General features: G+C 41.9%; 1 protein-coding gene across 3 annotated transcripts in view; it reads left to right on the top strand.

Annotated features, from left to right (window-relative positions):
- LOC137435127 (uncharacterized) overlaps positions 1-20,320 on the top strand; it is a 99,407-nt gene that overhangs the window by 33,167 nt on the left and 45,920 nt on the right. For all 3 annotated transcript variants that reach the window (XM_068128627.2, XM_068128625.2, XM_068128626.2), the window contains exons 2-3: positions 16,503-17,843; positions 17,970-18,230. In XM_068128627.2, coding sequence (XP_067984728.2) covers positions 16,812-17,843; positions 17,970-18,230 — 1,293 coding nt within the window. In that variant the 5' untranslated portion in view covers positions 16,503-16,811. The remainder of the gene's footprint in view (positions 1-16,502; positions 17,844-17,969; positions 18,231-20,320) is intronic.

Genomic DNA, 20,320 nt, shown 5'->3' with positions numbered 1-20,320 from the left:
GCAGGGATTTTGTGTACACCCCAAATGATGATTACACCGGCTTAAAAACACCCCCCTCCCCCCCCACCCCCCCGGTCAGTCAAAGACATCCTTGTTTATTACCCCATGCTGCGTGTGAAGTGAAAAGTGGGGTTAAGCAATAGGCTCATTCTGTCTGTCTGTCTGTCTGTCTACAGACATCAGTCCATGGCAGAGGTACTACTTAATTTATTTTTAATTATATATTTTGAACACTGTAGGACACGAATCGAGCATGAACCTGCAGTTTAGCAGTACTTTGGCTCTAAATGTCGGAAATTGTACGGAATCTCCTCCCGAGCGAGCATGCGCACAGAGGAGTAAGGTAATTGTTTTCTCCGTCTGCCTGTCAAACAGAATTGAAAATCATTCCAAGCAGGAAACTTGATTTTTAGGGACGTCATAATGGACACAAGCAACAGGCACGAATAACTAATTAAATGCGTTAAATAAGGTGGTGTAAAAGGCGGTGCATCATCGGTGGTAAACTTCCGAAAAGAATTTCCACAGCCTTTAAAACCTCCTGTTTCAATTGAATTATATTGTTACGGACGCAGTTAAAGATGTTATTTTGACCGAGCGGTGGTGTAACCGCGGCCGAACAGTTATTCCCCGACTAATACCCGATTTGCCCCAAACTTTGGCCGGATCGCGCCACCGTTATTCAATCGGGAAAACTCTAAAGCGACCGAATACAAAGAGGAAGAAGACGTACAGAAGTGGAATTGGATTTATTATTTACACATATAAGTAGGAAGAAAGCAGTCACGTTTATTTACAGACGAGATTAGATACACAGTGCAACGCTAGCTTACCTACAGTCTTAATTAACCCAGGGACAGAACAAACAAGGACAGACTCACGCGGGGAATTTTTTTTTTTTTTTTTTTTTTTTTTTTTTGTATACAAGATCGAGGCTCGTGAAAGAGCGAACATTAATCACACAGAAAGACAAACAGACACATAAAACAAATAACATCGGGAGCGGTAGACAAGATGGGGAGAGAGGGGGAAGGACACAAACACAACATTTGAGAGCAGGGACCGAGAGACATGGAGACATCGAGAGATCTGTGGGAGGGAGAGGGCTTTGGGGGGGAGGCATGTGAAGGGGGGGAGGCATGTGAAGGGGGGGAGGCATGTGAAGGGGGGGAGGCATGTGAAGGGGGGGAGGCATGTGAAGGGGGGGGGTGGGAGAGGTATAAACATATGGACACTGCCAGGATTTCCAGGAAATAAGTTGGAATTTCAAACAAGGTGGATCTGGGGTGAATTAGTGGGGGTAGAAAAGATCAAGGTTATGGATGGGGGAAGATAAGAGATGGTGGTGAACAGCTGTTTTAAAGACCTGGAGGGAGGAGAGGGATTGAAGGGAGTGTGGGAGTTTGTTCCACAGGCGGGAGAAAAGAGGAATGAAAGAGTGAAGGTGAGCAGAGAGCCGAGATTTCGGCAGTTTAACCATCAGAGGGTTGCTGGCAGATCTTGTGCGACCTGTAGGAATATTTGGGGGACAGAGCACAGAGAGAGCTGGGGGAGCAAGGCCGGAGAGGAGTCGGTAGAAGACAGAAAGACCACCTACCTGCCTGCGGTGAGTGAGTGAAAGGCCCTCAGAGATAGCTTCATCGCGGGAGATTCCAATGATTTTGAAAGCTTTGGATTCAACAGCGTGAAGCCGAGCCAGGTGTGAGGCAGGAGCACCAGCCCATAGGGGAGAACAGTATTCCATTGAGCTGCGGATGAAAGCCTTGTAAGTGGTGAGGAGCTCAGGTGTGCCGAGGAAGGACTTCGCACGACGGAGGATGCCCAGTCGGCATGATGATAGGACTGGCGGGAGATGGATGGCTGGCGGGATAGGGAGGTCCAACTCGTCCTGCAGCCGATCGACTCGTGGGCAGCTGCCGCTCCTTCGCGGCCCTGCTCCAAACTGCCGTCCAGGCCTCACGCTGCTGTGGCTGCAGTTTCGGTGGCTCCAGCTGCAGCAAATGCAGTTGCGGTGGCTCGAGCTGCAGTTCACCTCTGGACTTCTTGGTTGGACTCAACTCCTTGGACTCCCTCTCGTCTCTCGGTAAAGGCTCATCTCTCTTTGGAAACGCCCTGCCTGCGGGTTATATAGGCCCCACCCCTCAACCTTCGCGAACCTCCTCGATGTTTCTCTCCACACCCTCTCCAAGTCCAACCCCTTGTTCGTGGTTGGTTGAGTGGGGCTGACTCACTCCTCCCCTCTATGACGAGGTGGGGACCCGCCTTTCTTCCCCAACCCTGCCTCGTGGTCAATGGCGGCAATTGGAGCGGAGGTAGTTTCCAATCGATGAAAGGGGGAATGGAGGTTTTGGGAATGGGAATGAAGGGAATCTATCTCTTTCACTGGTGCAATGGAGTATTTCAATTAATGGGAGACACAGCCTTACCCTAAAACACATACTAAGATATAACTATTGAACAGGGGTATTCTATGATTGGCTGTGGTGTGGATGCTTTATGGACTAATTATGGGACGCCCTTTGACCTTTACACAGCTCCGGAGGCAGGAGGCGCAGAATAATAATAACAATAATAATAATACACACAATCAAAAAAAATACAGTTCTCATATCCGCAACAATATACATAAACACTGTCGAACACAAATCTCCTTGTTTACACTTCCAAAAACCTCCAGTTTAGCGGTATTTGGACAAAACGTTCCCACATTTTACGCCATCTCGACCAATCAAATTTGCCGCTTGCACTCTCAGCATTGGGGAATATTGACATTCAGCCAAAATCGCGGTTCATAGGAAATATAGATTGTACTTGGAAATGCAAAACAAGAGTTTGAAAGACTCTTTGTGTGTCCTTTTTCTCAAGACTGTGCAGGGTGAGGTATTCGATGAACTCTCTAGTTACTCCCGCCAGGGAGTAATGCATTCACTCGTGTATGTGTGTGTGTGTGTGTGTGTGTGTGTGTGTGTGTGTGTTCGTGAGCAAGATATCTGGAAAAGTTCTGAACGGATTTGGATGAAAGTTGGTGGGATGATTGCCCTTGGGATAAGGAAGAATTGATTAGTTTTTGGTGAAGCTCAGGATATTATTCCGGATCCACGAATTTTTTGGGGAAATTTTTTTGGGAAAGATTTTTTTCTGTTTTACTGCATTAAAGCTTTTATTCTTATTATTAAATGATGTTTTTCTCCTCTAATTCCGAGATATATCAAAATTAATTCTCTGACAGTTAGAGTTTACTTTCTTTTTCATTTATTGTTTTGGGGAGAGGGGATGTTAAACAAAACGTATTATTCCAACTAAACCCACGGCGGGAGTATGCGCTCTACTGAGTGGCGTTCTAGTTTAGAATGTATTAACTTCCAAAAAAAATTCAGTAACAGCATCAATATTACTTTGAATCGCTCGTTCTTTTGGATAACATTGACTTTTTTATCTAAGCAGATTGCCCTAGCCTCACAGGAGACTTCCTGTCATCAATGGTGAAGCTGCAAAATACGCGGTTAAAGTGCATCTACAAATTAATAATTGAAGGTTAGCTCTTAGTTCTTAAAACAATTCATTCACTTGTGTGGCATCATATGACCCGCCTTTTCCTGTAAATTTTGTAAAATAAATAAACGTTAGTCGCTTCAAATTGACATTTTACAACTTGTTATCTGAAGGAAAAAGGATGATAATTCTTAATGACATCACGTGCCGAATCGAAATTGTCATCGACATTTGGCAGTTTGGGCCATTCACTTTCACTTAACAGATGACCTTTTCTGCTGATATAATTGAACTACTTCCTGGTTTGCAGATAATAAGCTTCATTCACTACTTCCTGGTTTGCAGATTGATAAGTGACATTCACTACTTCCTGGTTTGCAGATAATAAGCTTCATTCACTACTTCCTGGTTTGCAGATAATAAGCTTCATTCACTACTTCCTGGTTTGCAGATAATAAGCTTCATTCACTACTTCCTGGTTTGCAGATTGATAAGCGACATTCACTACTTCCTGGTTTGCAGATAATAAGCTACATTCACTACTTCCTGGTTTGCAGATAATAAGCTACATACATGATTACCTTTTCTGCTGATATAATTGAACTACTTCCTGGTTTGCAGATTAATAAGCTACATTTACTACTTCCTGGTTTGCAGATAATAAGCTACATTCACTACTTCCTGGTTTGCAGATTAATAAGCTACATTCATGATTACCTTTTCTGCTGATATAATTGAACTACTTCCTGGTTTGCAGATTAATAAGCTACATTTACTACTTCCTGGTTTGCAGATAATAAGCTACATTCACTACTTCCTGGTTTGCAGATAATAAGCTACATTCACTACTTCCTGGTTTGCAGATAATAAGCTACATTCACTACTTCCTGGTTTGCAGATAATAAGCTACATTCATGATTACCTTTTCTGCTGATATAATTGAACTACTTCCTGGTTTGCAGATAATAAGCTACATTCATGATTAGCTTGCTGTAGTCAGTTTGCATAGCTGTAAATATTGAAAATGATCACTGGATGTATTAGTGACCACCCGAACGGTTTAACAACTTGATGGTTGGTCTGTGCTAGGGCAGACAAGAGTCTTCACGGAGGCCAAAAGTTTGGAACAATGCTAACACTTTCTCAATATTGTCCGAATAGGATAGTGATCTGGCCGGTCTGGGATTGATTCTCAACCCGAGGATTCAAACCTTCGTACTGGTGCTTGTCGGGCAGGGCAAAGCCTCGAAGCGTGCGCCGTCCATCAGATGGGACGTCAGGTTGGGGCCTTCCTCTACGACCATTGATTGATGGTGGTGTGGTGCTGCACACACACGACTCGATTGCCAGAGAGGTAGGCCACAACGCGTTGGCATAACAAAGAGTCTTTATTCAAAGCTCGTACTTCAGCACTGGGCGGGCTCGAGCTTAGAGCCCGCATTTATGTGCCGAGGCCACGCCTAGTCCCCGGGCGTGGCCGATCGGTCGAAAGGCGGGGCATGTGCTTTCGTTCTCCGCCTGGACGCTCGCGCCACCCACTGGTGCGCGGAATTATTGCCCCTTGTGCCCGCCACACGCACCCCCCCATAATTCCCACGCACCTGAAGGGTGAGTTTGCAAGGAAGCCGGATGACCCGGCCAAAACGCCCCCTGGCGATGGGTGCAGGGCTGGGGGGTAGCGGAGGGGCGGCCTCGACGCGGAGGCAGAGCTGCGTGCGGGGGGTGGTCCGGATCGAGGTGGGCCGGCTTGAGGCGGTCCACGGAGATGCGATCCGGGGCACCGCCGATGTCGATGGTGAAAAATTTGTCCCCGGTCTCCAGCACGTGGAAGGGCCCGTCGTACAGGGGCCGTAGCGGTGCCCGGTGGGCGTCGTGCCGGATGAAGACATACTTTGCCGTGCGAAGCTCCGGGGTGACGTGGGAAGGCGGGCAACCGTGGTGTGCCGTCAGCACCCGGGCGAACCTCCGGGCGGTCTCCTGAAGGGCGGAGCGCTGTTGCGCCATGGACCAAGGAGCCGTGGAGTTGGGGATAAATTCACCCGGTACCCACAGTGGTTGCCCGAAGACCAGCTCCGCCGAGGACGTGCGCAGGTCGTCCTTGGGCGCCGTCCTGAGGCCCAGCAGGACCCAGGGGAGTCTGTCGGCCCAGCCGCCGTCACGGAGGCTGGCCCGGAGCGCGGCCTTCATTGAGCGATGAAAGCGCTCGCACAGGCCATTGGCCTGGGGGTGGTAGGCCGTGGTGCGGTGTAGTCTCACCCCGAGCCCTTGCGCCACCGCGGCCCAGAGCTCCGAGGTGAACTGGGGGCCGCGGTCGGACGAGATGTCCGAGGGGGCACCGAACCAGGCAACCCAAGTGGCGATGAAGGCGTGCGCCACATAAGCCGCAGACGTCGCCGCCAATGGGACGGCCTCCGGCAACCGTGTGGTGCGGTCGACCATGGTGAGGAGGTGGGTGAACCCCCGCGAGGGGGGTAGAGGTCCCACCAGTCGACGTGCACGTGGTCGAACCGACGCTCGGGCACCGCAAATGGGGCCAACGGGGCCTGGGTGTGGCGGTGGACCTTTGCGCGCTGGCACGCGAGGCATGTCCTGGCCCAGTCGTGGACGTCCTTCCGGAGGCCATGCCAGACGAACTTCGCCGCGATGAGCTTCTGGGATGCCTTCGTGCCCGGGTGGGACAGGCCGTGGATGGCGTCGAAAACTGGGTGCCGCCAGCCAGCGGGCACGATGGGGCGAGGCCGCCCGAGGGAGACGTCGCATAGGAGGACCGCGCCCGCGGCGTCGAATGGCACCTCGGTGATGCGGAGGCCTGTGACGGCGGTCCGCAAGGCCTGGATGCCGGGGTCGGCGGTCTGGTCCTCCGCCATCCGGGCATAGTCGACCCCGAGGTGGACCGCATGCACGACGGACCGGGAAAGGCAATCCGCCACTGGGTTGTCTTTACCCGCCACTGGGTTGTCTTTACCCGCCATGTGACGGATGTCCGTCGTGTACTCGGACACGGCAGAGAGGTGACGCTGCTGCCGTGCCGACCATGGCTCAGCGACCTTGGCCATTGCGAACACAAGGGGCTTGTGGTCGACGAAAGCCGTGAACGGACGGCCCTCCAGGAGATGGCGGAAGTGTCGGACCGCCAGTTGGAGCCCGAGCAGCTCACGGTCGAAGGTGCTATAGCGGCGTTCGTGCGGGCGAAGCTGCCGGCTAAAAAAAACGCCAGCGGTTGCCAAGCACCACGCACCCACTGCTCGTGCACCGCGCCCACCGCATAGTCCGACGCGTCGGTGGTGAGGGCGATCGGGCGCCGGGTGCATCAGCATGGTGGCGTCGGCCAGGGCCAGCTTTGCGCCCGCAAACGCCGCGGCCATCGGCTCCGACCAGGCGATGTCACCTTTGTCCGGCTTGCCCCGGAGGGCCTCGTGCAAGGGGCAGAGGAGCTGGGCGACGTGGGGCACGAAGCGGTGGTAAAAATTTACCATGCCCAGGAACTCCTGGAGCCCCTTGATCGTGCGGGGCCGCGGGAAATCCGGTAGACGGTAGTCCAGTTGAGTTAATGAAGGTCATGCATTCGCTAATAATAATATTTTTCCATCTTTAAAGCTATGCGATCATTTATGTGTGCGGCCAAACTATATTTAGTGAAGCTTTCCCTTTGCTATTTGTTTGGTCAGGCTCTTTTTAGTAGAGATCTGTCATCAGGGCCTGAGAATAGCTTTTTCTATGGAAGTATATTTCCTGAAGCTCTGCTGAAATTGAACAATAAAGTAGTATGAAAACTTAACTGCTCAGAACATGCAACATTTGGAATCAATTATATCCTTCATTACATTAATAGATATTCTACCTTTGACCTTTGACCTCCTTTGACCATTTGACCTTTGACCTCCTTTGCCCATTTGACCTTTGCCCTCTATGCGCAGTTCGAAAATTTGGCCTGACTATAAAATCTGTCGGATTGATGATTTTCGAGCAGGGTGCTGCACGAATGAGTGTGCCGCTTCCTCGGATAGATGATAGCTGTGTTCCCCATCTGGTGGCATCAATTGTTGGATGTAAATATTTTCGTGAAGAGTAGGTGAATTATTCCCATTACCCTAAACAAATTACAAATTTCTGCCATCTTCAGTCGATTTTAGGCCAAGTGAGATGTAACAAATACATTTATATCCTTTACTAACATGATGTAGTTGTACTTTACTGTATGTTGAAAATAAAACGTTAATGTTTCTTGGATTTGGTTATTGTATCTCCTTCAAAATAACTTTTGATCGCTCCTCGTCAAGTTGTTGTGCATTCTGTATTTCTGGCAGAACCTGCTTGTATATTTAGTCATTTAACTTAGTCATTTGTATATTTAGTTTGTGTATTTAGTCATTTTAATTTAACTTGCAGAACTCAGCCATTTTAGTATTTCACCGAAGTCAATGGCTTCTTCTTCTTCTTCTTTCATATGCAGCATAGGGCTGCGGGGCAGTATCATTGGCTGAAGGTGTGGCCTTGCTGCTGATGCAACACCCTCTCTAGGTTAGAGCAGGAATTTGTAATTTGTAATTTGTTCATGGTGCCGGTGATGGGTCGCCTACTCTTCGCGAAGGTTGACCAATCAACGTCGGCAGACAGGATGCCCAATTCAACGTCCATCGGAGGCACGGCACACACATTAATCAATCACCCTGCCTGTGAAACACCAAAATGGCAATTTATAGTTGGGCTGAGATTCGAATCCAGGTTATGCACCTTAAAGGCGAGTATGCCATTTGCCAGCACTAGGTAAAATGACCCATGGTGCTGGACACCAGGTTTAAATCCCAAATATTACACTATCTCTCTATATTATAAAAGAAAGTTTTTGTTTGTTTGTCTGCGCAAGCTAATCTCCTGAACGGTGAAAGATAGGAGGAAACAAATACAAAAAATGTCGGGACGGACCCCGGGAAGGTTTTAGGCTAGGTGGCGACGCCGGCCGAGGCCCATTTCGCAATTAAAAGCTAAGCTGAATTATAGTAGTCAATCTTCTACGGCCACGAGTAAAAGCTGAATTATAGTAGTAAATTCATTCAAAAAGAACTTAAAATGTCGGGACGTGCCCCGGGAAGGTTATAGGCTAGGTGGCGAGGCCTGTCGAGGCCGCTTTGGCCGGGCTGGGCCCATTTCACAATTAAAAGCTGAGCTGAATTGTCGTACTCAATCTTCTACGGCCGCGAGTAAAAGCTGAATTATAGTAGTAAATTCATTCAAAAAGAACCCGGGCAACGCCGGGTGCTTTCGGCTAGTATAATATATAATACACTTGCCCAGTATTTGTCTATTGTCTCTTGAGATCTTTGTAATTCTCGCTAATGTACACTGCGTTCTTCTAATGTCTTTGCTCGGCATGTGATTTATGTGCAAGCTCCACTATGAGACTTAGATCAATGTAAAATTTAATAATGGAGGAAAGAACATGTAATAGGCAAATGTGATTATTGAAATTCATGCATATTGATAACCTCATGCTTTGGTTGATGGTCTAAGACATTAATTACTTGTTTTGCACGATTTCATCTTCTTGATTTTGAATGTGGACCCATAAGTAATGTGGACCCATAAGTAATGTGGACCCATAATATGTAAAAAGTATCCAAATTCCGTTTTGATTTTCATATCATGTAACACATACGATGTATCAGTTTACCTGCAGTGAATTTTGAACAAACACGGACATTTTCAGGCCTTATTGATAACCCTCGTTTGAAATGTAGATTTTGAACTAAATTTTTTAGCTTTGTATCTTTTAATCCAACGCTCATGGAGGAGGAGATGAAATTATCTATTAATCTCCTTGTAAATAATTTTACATTAATTACACGGAAATTAATAGATAATTAATGAACAAACACATGGTATATGGCATTTGAACCTGGGTTTACCATGCATCATGAGCCATGATGGGAACATGAACAGCCAACCCAACTTTATGTATTGACACTACATCAGCTATTAGTTAACTCCATTCACTAAAATTATCCACAAACAATGTTGTGCATTCTGTTAAGTCGGTGTAGCTCACCAATAATCATTGTAATGTCACTTTTACAACTAGATATCTGCGATCACAAAGCGATTGCGAAGGGTAAGGCTCCCCCAAAAAGTGGACGGTTATCCTTGGCCTTGGCGGGCGCCCACGACTAACCCTTGACCCGTGATCCAATGATGCCCGTTTTTGTTTGGACCACAATATGACCTTGACCTTCAACATTTGGGGATATAGTGTAAATTAAAAAAATGTCGACCCATCTATAATCTATCCATAAAACTCAACATCATGAAAATCGGAGGAAAATTATTCAAGTTATGATTAAAAAGGTGTTTTTTGTTAATTAGGCCACAATCCGAAAAAAGTAGGTTTAAGGATATCGAACAAATATGAGGTGCATAACTTCAGTGCAGGTCCACTATTATGATACAAGAACATCTTAGAAGGAGGCCAAGCATTCTTTGAGATTACGCATTGGCAAAATTGAGCGAATGTGACCAAAAAAAACGTTTTATTTTTTAAACCGCCATTTTAACTTGACCTTTAATCCAGAGGGGAATGATGTCAATGAAGCATAAATGTGCCTTGCTCGGGACTATCTAGAGAGGGCAGTTCCGTTCTGATCGGATTAACATAAGTCTATTTTGATGAAATGTCTTTAAATGCCTATAATTGGGTCACGACCTTTAAATTAGGTCAAGGTCAAACATTGAGGTCAACCCAGCATGCTTTATTTTCTTATTATTGTTGCAAAATGTCATTCCAAAAGTCCCAGCTGGATCCGAGATACAGCTCAGAAATTGATAGTTTGGAAATTCATACAGTTTGGAAAATGATACAGTTTGGAAGTTGATACAGCTTGGAAGTTGATACAGCTTGGAAATCGATACAGTTTGGAAATCGATACAGTTTGGAAATTGATACAGTTTGGAAATTGATACAGTTTGGAAATGGATACAGTTTGGAAATTGATACCGTTTAGAAATTGATACCGTTTGGAAATTGATACAGTTTGGAAATCGATACAGTTTGGAAGTTGATACAGCTTGGAAATTGATATAGTTTGGAAATTGATACAGTTTGGAAATTGATACAGTTTGGAAGTTGATACAGCTTGGAAATTGATATAGTTTGGAAATTGATACAGTTTGGAAATCGATACAGTTTGGAAGTTGATACAGCTTGGAAATTGATATAGTTTGGAAATTGATACAGTTTGGAATATGATACCACTTGGAAATTGATACAATTTGGAAATTGATACAGTTTGGAAATTGATACAGTTTGGAAATTGATACAGTTTGGAAGTTGATACAGCTTGGAAATCGATACAGTTTGGAAATTGATGCCGTTTAGAAATCGATACAGTTTGGAAGTTGATACAGTTCGGAAATTGATACAGTTTGGAAATTGATACAGTTTGGAAATTGATACCGTTTGGAAGTTGATACAGCTTGGAAGTTGATACCGTTTAAAAATCGATACAGTTTGGAAGTTGATACAGCTTGGAAATTGATATAGTTTGGAAATTGATACAGTTTGGCAATTGAAACAGTTTGGAAGTTGATACAGCTTGGAAATTGATATAGTTTGGAAATGGATACAGTTTGGAATATGATACCGTTTAGAAATTGATACAGTTTGGAAATTGATACAGTTCGGAAATTGATACAGTTTGGAAATTGATACAGTTTGGAAATTGATACCGTTTGGAAGTTGATACAGCTTGGAAGTTGATACCGTTTAAAAATCGATACAGTTTGGAAGTTGATACAGCTTGGAAATTGATATAGTTTGGAAATTGATACAGTTTGGAAATTGAAACAGTTTGGAAGTTGATACAGCTTGGAAATCGATACAGTTTGGAAATTGATACAGTTTGGAAATTGATACAGTTTGGAAATTGATACAGTTTGGAAGTTGATACCGTTTAGAAATCGATACAGTTTGGAAATTGATACCGTTTAGAAATTGATACAGTTTGGAAATTGATACAGTTTGGAAATTGATACAGTTTGGAAGTTGATACCATTTAGAAATCGATACAGTTTGGAAGTTGATACAGCTTGGAAATTGATATAGTTTGGAAATTGATACAGTTTGGAATATGATACCGTTTATAAATCGATCCAGTTTGGAAGTTGATACAGCTTGGAAATTGATATAGTTTGGAAATTGATACAGTTTGGAATATGATACCACTTGGAAATTGATACAGTTTGGAAATTGATACAGTTTGGAAATTGATACAGTTTGGAAGTTGATACAGCTTGGAAATCGATACAGTTTGGAAATTGATACAGTTTGGAAATTGATACAGTTTGGAAATCGATACAGTTTGGAAGTTGATACAGCTTGGAAATCGATACAGTTTGGAAATTGATACCGTTTAGAAATCGATACAGTTTGGAAATTGATACAGTTTAGAAATTGATACAGTTTGGAATATGATACCACTTGGAAATTGATACCGTTTAGAAATCGATACAGTTTGGAATATGATACCACTTGGAAATTGATACAGTTTGGAAATTGATACAGTTTGGAAATTGATACAGTTTGGAAATTGATACAGTTTGGAAGTTGATACAGCTTGGAAATCGATACAGTTTGGAAATTGATACCGTTTAGAAATCGATACAGTTTGGAAGTTGATACAGCTTGGAAATTGATATAGTTTGGAAATTGATACAGTTTGGAATATGATACCGTTTAGAAATTGATACAGTTTGGAAATTAATACAGTTTGGAAATTGATCCAGTTTGGATATTGATACAGTTTGGAAGTTGATACCATTTAGAAATCGAAACAGTATGGAAGTTGATACAGCTTGGAAGTTGATATAGTTTGAAAATTGATACAGTTTGGAAATTGATACCGTTTAGAAATCGATACAGTTTGGAAGTTGATACAGCTTGGAAATTGATATAGCTTGGAAATTGATACAGTTTGGAAATTGATACAGTTTGGAAGTTGATACAGCTTGGAAATTGATATAGTTTGGAAATTGATACAGTTTGGAAATTGATACAGTTTGGAAGTTGATACAGCTTGGAAATTGATATAGTTTGGAAATTGATACAGTTTGGAAATTGATACAGTTTGGAAGTTGATACAGCTTGGAAATTGATATAGTTTGGAAATTGATACAGTTTGGAAATTGATACAGTTTGGAAGTTGATACAGCTTGGAAATCGATACAGTTTGGAAATTGATACAGTTTGGAAATTGATACAGTTTGGAAATTGATACAGCTTGGAAATTGATACAGTTTGGAAGTTGATACCATTTAGAAATCGATACAGTTTGGAAATTGATACCGTTTAGAAATTGATACAGTTTGGAAATTGATACAGTTTGGAAATTGATACAGTTTGGAAGTTGATACCGTTTAGAAATCGATACAGTTTGGAAGTTGATACAGCTTGGAAATTGATATAGTTTGGAAATTGATACAGTTTGGAATATGATACCGTTTATAAATCGATACAGTTTGGAAGTTGATACAGCTTGGAAATTGATATAGTTTGGAAATTGATACAGTTTGGAATATGATACCACTTGGAAATTGATACAGTTTGGAAATTGATACAGTTTGGAAATTGATACAGTTTGGAAATTGATACAGTTTGGAAGTTGATACAGCTTGGAAATCGATACAGTTTGGAAATTGATACCACTTGGAAATTGATACAGTTTGGAAATTGATACAGTTTGGAAATTGATAAAGTTTGGAAGTTGATACAGCTTGGAAATCGATACAGTTTGGAAATTGATACCGTTTAGAAATCGATACAGTTTGGAAGTTGATACAGCTTGGAAATTGATATCGTTTGGAAATTGATACAGTTTGGAATATGATACCGTTTAGAAATTGATACAGTTTGGAAATTGATACAGTTTGGAAATTGTTCCAGTTTGGATATTGATACAGTTTGGAAGTTGATACCGTTTAGAAATCGATACAGTTTGGAAGTTGATACAGCTTGGAAGTTGATATAGTTTGAGAATTGATACAGTTTGGAAATTGATACCGTTTAGAAATCGATACAGTTTGGAAGTTGATACAGCTTGGAAATTGATATCGTTTGGAAATTGATACAGTTTGGAAATTGATACAGTTTGGAAGTTGATACAGCTTGGAAATTGATATAGTTTGGAAATTGATACAGTTTGGAAATTGATACAGTTTGGAAGTTGATACAGCTTGGAAATCGATACAGTTTGGAAATTGATACAGTTTGGAAATTGATACAGTTTGGAAATTTATACAGCTTGGAAATTGATACAGTTTGGAAATTGATACAGTTTGGAAGTTGATACCGTTTAGAAATCGATACAGTATGGAAATTGATACCGTTTAGAAATTGATACAGTTTGGAAATTGATACAGTTTGGAAGTTGATACCGTTTAGAAATCGATACAGTTTGGAAGTTGATACAGCTTGGAAATTGATATAGTTTGGAAATTGATACAGTTTGGAATATGATACCGTTTATAAATCGATACAGTTTGGAAGTTGATACAGCTTGGAAATTGATATAGTTTGGAAATTGATACAGTTTGGAATATGATACCACTTGGAAATTGATACAGTTTGGAAATTGATACAGTTTGGAAATTGATACAGTTTGGAAGTTGATACAGCTTGGAAATCGATACAGTTTGGAAATTGATACAGTTTGGAAATTGATAGTTTGGAAGTTGATACAGCTTGGAAATCGATACAGTTTGAAAATTGATACCGTTTAGAAATTGATACAGTTTGGAAATTGATACAGTTTGGAAGTTGATACCGTTTAGAAATCGATACAGTTTGGAAATTGATACAGCTTGGAAATTTATATAGTTTGGAAATTGATACAGTTTGGAAATTGATACCGTTTAGAAATCGATACAGTTTAGAAATTGATACAGTTTGGAAATTGATACCGTTTGGAAATTGATACAGTTTGGAATATGATACCACTTGGAAATTGATACAGTTTGGAAATTGATACAGTTTGGAAATTGATACAGCTTGGAAATTGATACAGTTTGGAAATTGATACAGTTTGGAAATTGATACAGTTTGGAAATTGATACAGCTTGGAAATTGATATAGTTTGGAAATTGATACAGTTTGGAATATGATACCACTTGGAAATTGATACAGTTTGGAAATTGATACAGTTTGGAAATTGATACAGTTTCGAAATTGATACAGTTTGGAAATTGATACAGTTTGGAAGTTGATACAGCTTGGAAATTGATATAGTTTGGAAATTGATACAGTTTGGAAATTGATACAGTTTGGAAGTTGATACAGCTTGGAAATCGATACAGTTTGGAAATTGATACAGTTTGGAAATTGATACAGTTTGGAAATTGATACCGTTTAGAAATTGATACAGTTTGGAAATTGATACAGTTTGGAAATTGATACAGTTTGGAAGTTGATACTGTTTAGAAATCAATACAGTTTGGAAGTTGATACAGCTTGGAAATTGATATAGTTTGGAAATTGATACAGTTTGGAAATTGATACAGTTTGGAAGTTGATACAGCTTGGAAATCGATACAGTTTGGAAATTGATACAGTTTGGAAATTGATACAGTTTGGAAATTGATACCGTTTAGAAATTGATACAGTTTGGAAATTGATACAGTTTGGAAATTGATACAGTTTGGAAGTTGATACTGTTTAGAAATCAATACAGTTTGGAAGTTGATACAGCTCGGAAATTGATATAGTTTGGAAATTGATACAGTTTGGAATATGATACCGTTTATAAATCGATACAGTTTGGAAGTTGATACAGCTTGGAAATTGATATAGTTTGGAAATTGATACAGTTTTGAAGTTGATACAGCTTGGAAATCGATACAGTTTGGAAATTGATACCGTTTAGAAATCGATACAGTTTGGAAGTTGATACAGCTTGGAAATTGATACAGTTTGGAAATTGATACCGTTTAGAAATTGATACAGTTTGGAAGTTGATACAGCTTGGAAATCGATACAGTATGGAAATTGATACCGTTTAGAAATTGATACAGTTTGGAAATTGATACAGTTTGGAAGTTGATACCGTTTAGAAATCGATACAGTTTGGAAGTTGATACAGCTTGGAAATTGATATAGTTTGGAAATTGATACAGTTTGGAAATTGATACCGTTTAGAAATCGATACAGTTTGGAAATTGATACAGTTTGGAAATTGATACAGTTTGGAAGTTGATACAGCTTGGAAATCGATACAGTTTGGAAATTGATACAGTTTGGAAATTGATACAGTTTGGAAATTGATACAGTTTGGAAGTTGATACAGCTTGGAAATCGATACAGTTTGGAAATTGATTCTGTTTAGAAATTGAATCCGTTTAGAAATTGATACCGTTTGGAAATTGATACAGTTTAGAAATTGATTCCGTTTAGAAATTGATACCGTTTGGAAATCGATACAGTTTAGAAGTTGATTCCGTTTAGAAATTGATAGTTTATAAATTGATACCGTTTGGAAATTGATTCCGTTTAGAAATTGATACAGTTTGGAAATTGATACAGTTTGGAAATTGATACCGTTTGGAAATTGATACAGTTTGGAAGTTGATACAGCTTGGAAATCGATACAGTTTGGAAATTGATTCTGTTTAGAAATTGAATCCGTTTAGAAATTGATTCCGTTTAGAAATTGATACCGTTTGGAAATTGATACAGTTTATAAATTGATACCGTTTGGAAATTGATTCCGTTTAGAAATTGATACAGTTTGGAAATTGATACAGTTTAGAAAGTTGTAGTGTTTAGAGTGCAGAAAGAAAATAAAATATCAAATGGTGGTTTGGTACTCCTAAGGGGTCTAAGAAACTCTGTGGTTCTATTAAAAATTGGGGGCACCAATTATAGAAACAAACCCTACAACAGCAACAAGCCTTCCCCTATCCTATAGGAGGAGGCCTAATTATATGATTATGGTAACTGACATGATATGTTATTACCTTTTCATTTCCAGATTTCCAAACGACCAGACAGTGATTCACCCTCTTTGTGGAAACCCTGGAAAACTCAAGGGGGCAGCAAAGATCCTGTTCCTGTCCCAAGACAAACAGAGGCAATTCAAGTGATCCCAACTGCCAACAGACTTTCAACTCGAGTAAAGAGCACAACTCAGGATGATTGCGAGCCATTAAGACCTCTTCAAGAGGGGTCCAAGAGAAATGCTTGGCCGGAATTATCATTAGTCCAACACTCGTGGCCGTGGTCTTTACTCTCAGCCAGACGTAAGCAATCCACATGTCAGCAACTCTCCAATGTACATGAAATGAGGCAAGGAAATGAGGAGAAGGGTGATGGAGGATCAAAATTGGCAGAGGCTCAGACACCTGCATCAGATTATGAGTCCCACAGCAATCATGATCGTATCAAGGCTGCCGCAGCAAAAGGGCAGCGATTTTCTGTACCATCGGATGAATCAGGCAGTGAAAGTGGAGTGTTAACCGGGAGGCTCCAGCGCTCATGGAGTATGCGTCAAGCTTGCGACCTGGGCTGGATCGAGCCAGGTAAATCGACAACAAAGTCCCAAGATGTGGAGACAAATAGAGATGTGAAAACGATGATTACTAAGGAAACTGTAAAAGTTTTAAAGGACATCACTGCCAGAAAAAGATCTCTACCCTTACAGCACGAACTTATTATTAACAAACCATATAATATCCGTAAAGTATCAAATGAACCTCAGACACTTCTCAAAGAAAGTTTTAACACACCAACTGCTGTTGTTAATGAACAGAGAAAAGTCTCCAAGAGCACGTGCCTGTCTGAATCGGGGACCAATCGGCAGCGAAGGTTTATTACTCGATCTCAACATGTTCAAATTAGACCCTTGCAGCATTTGCACTCTGATGATTGTGCAGATTCAAAGTCGCCTGGATATGAGGTCATAGGGTCTCCAGTTTCAACAAGTCCCACCTTCAGTCCAGATTCCTCCATAGCCTACCATACTGAAACAGAGCCCATGGATGAAACTTTGGTTCAAGTAATGACTGGCAACTCTTCTCCCATATCTCCAGAACCTGACACACCTGGGGGGAGTACCTCAAAATCTGAGAAAGCACGAAACAAAACACCTAAGGGGTTGTTGACGAGGATACGTCCTAAGTCTCTCAGTTTTACTGGCTCCAGTTTTGGACTTCAAAAGGATTTGTCTGTTCACCACAGTGGACACACCTTACCGGACTCCACAAAGCCCTCGCTTTTCTTTGGAGACCCATGGCTCCCGAGAGAAAACCAAACTGTCATTTCTCAAACTCTCAGTCCTACAGATACCCCTTCTCGGCCTTGTCTATTAAGTAAGGTGGGTTGCTCGTTCTTCCTTTTCTTATTTTTTTTTGCTGTTTTTTGGTTTTACGCTGTTTTTATTTAATTGACCATACTCTTTTGTTCCTACTTCTTGAGCTATTTTTATATTTTCTTCATTCAGTCAAATAGGCAAAAGCCTGTCTCTTTGGAAGCAAAGCCAATGGAGCTTCACAGCACCCAAATGTCAATGCCAACACAGTCGACACCAAGTACAGCTCGCGAGGAGAACAAGGAGGAAAATTCTGCGGGCAGCCTTGCATGGGGCCTGCCATCCAAACACGCTTGTGGGCCACCCTCAATGAACGAAAGGAATACTTCAGTGGAAGTTTGTGGAGTAACCAGCCCAAGTCCAACTTCTGTCTGCAATGGAAGTGGCGTACAGGTTGGTTTGCTCAACAATGCTAATAATTAAAAAATAAAGCCAGGTGCTTCATGCTATCAAATCTAATTTGGACTTTTTTTGTTTATTATTTTGCTTTATGTTACAAAATACATCATTATTGATGTCTTGTTTTGAAGCCAGGTGCCCCTGAAGGTGGACGGAGGTTATGTTTTCACTACTGTCTGTCTGGTTGTGAAAAGGCTATCTCAAAAAGTTGTGGACAGATTTGGACGAACTTTGGTGGACTGGTTGGGTGCCTGACAAGGACGAATTCATTAGATTTTGGTGAAGATCTGTATCCGTATCTGGATACAATAATTTTTCAAGTGATTCTTCACCATTGAGAATCTCTAATTTGAGTTGGGATGGGTAGATAGCCCAACCTAACCCTAACCCTAACCCTAACCCTAACCCTAACTCAGATAGGGCCAAAAATATATATAGCATCCTATTTCAAAAAAGTTATGGACGAGATGACAAAACTAGGTGGATGAGTTGGTTAGGTGACAAGAATAAACTGATTCAATTTTGGCTCATGTCAGAATCCACATCCGGCCTATCAGTGGGATCCAAAACGTAAACTGTTGCGGAGGTATGCGTTCTACCTAGTGCCGTTGTAGTTATACACTCTAATTGTCAAGTGAGGTCCCTTATCCAAACCAAATAATGCTACGTTTCCTCCTGCATATTGGTCGAGAGAACACAATTGGTTAGGGATACCTGTAGCTGCCTGCGAAAATGTCCTAACTCCAAACTGTGCTCAAAGATGATTATTGTGAACTTGAAGGCCTCAATGAAATATCAAAAGTTCCTGTTTGCTATAACTTTAGGTTAGCAGGTCTGCCTGTGTTCCATATTGCTGAAATCGGTGCGACACTTGTATATCGTACATTCTCTGCAGCATATCATCAATGTTGCCATTAAAATGAGGTAAAGGAGTTTCTTGTTGAGGAGGCATAAGAGCTTATTGCTATCTTTCTTGCGTATGGACCTATCTATCTGGTCCTTAGTTTGATCCCTGATCGTAACTGCCATTCTGAAGTAATACCAGCAAGGGTTGCAGCATTGTAGGGCATGCCATCTCTCAGATTGGATGTGAACCCAGCTGTCACATCTACATTTAGGTCATGGATGTGCAAGATCCCACCCTTATCATTTGGAAAGAGCATGTTATTGTTTGCTGGTACCCTATCCAAATTTTCTGCTTTGAATCAGGCGTTCTACCTGCTCTATACCTAGCACTACCTGCTCTATACCTCCGATGGGCTAAATTCATTTTCTCTTTACTGTGTTATTGGTAACCTTGTGTCACTGATCTGAGTTGTTAGGTTGTAGTTTAATTTGGGGGAAAGGATATGTAGGCCTTTTGATCTTTTAAAAGTGTGAAATGTCTTTAATGGAACTCGTTTTGTGGTGTTTTTTTAGTTGGCAAATTAAATTTACGAGCAACGGTACCCGCCCTACGGGCGGGGCTTCAATTGGGAGGCCCAAATGAAAAGGCAAGATATCAGAAATTGAAGGCTTTTTTTATTTTAAACGATTTATATAAACATCCGTGAAATCATATCACACGCAAATCATCAAAATCTAAACAGTATTTGTAGAATTTCAATAAAAGGTATGGTATGGTATGGACCTCAAACATCCGGGGCCTTCGCTCATACTTGACTGATCTCTCCATACAGGTTGCTTCTGACAAACCAGATGTGATCTGCTTAACAGAAACTTTCCTCCTTCATGATGTCTCTGATGCCTTGGTATCTCTCCCAGGTTACTCCCTCCTCCGGTATGATAGACCTGAGCCTCGTCCTGGAGGGGGTGTTGCTATCTTTATAAAAAACTCTCTTCCTCACTCGCCCTCCACTGCCCTCTCTCCACCTCACCCCCAGGAATACCTTTGGCTACGGCTTCCCCTTCGCTCCAACCTTTTGTTCATATGTGTGTTGTACCGTCCACCAAACAGTGATAACTCCATCGACATCTCGCTGTCTGATAATATGGACCAACTTCTATCTACCCATCCCAACTCTCTCTTCCTCATATGTGGTGATTTCAATTGTCACCATGCCAGTTGGCTGGGTGTGGGTACC

Source organism: Myxine glutinosa, chromosome 9 (genome assembly GCF_964187855.1).
Source record: "Myxine glutinosa chromosome 9, kmMyxGlut1.1, whole genome shotgun sequence".
NCBI lineage: Eukaryota > Metazoa > Chordata > Myxini > Myxiniformes > Myxinidae > Myxine > Myxine glutinosa.
Note: the sequence above shows the minus strand (reverse complement) of the source record. Positions and strands in the feature narration are given on the sequence as shown.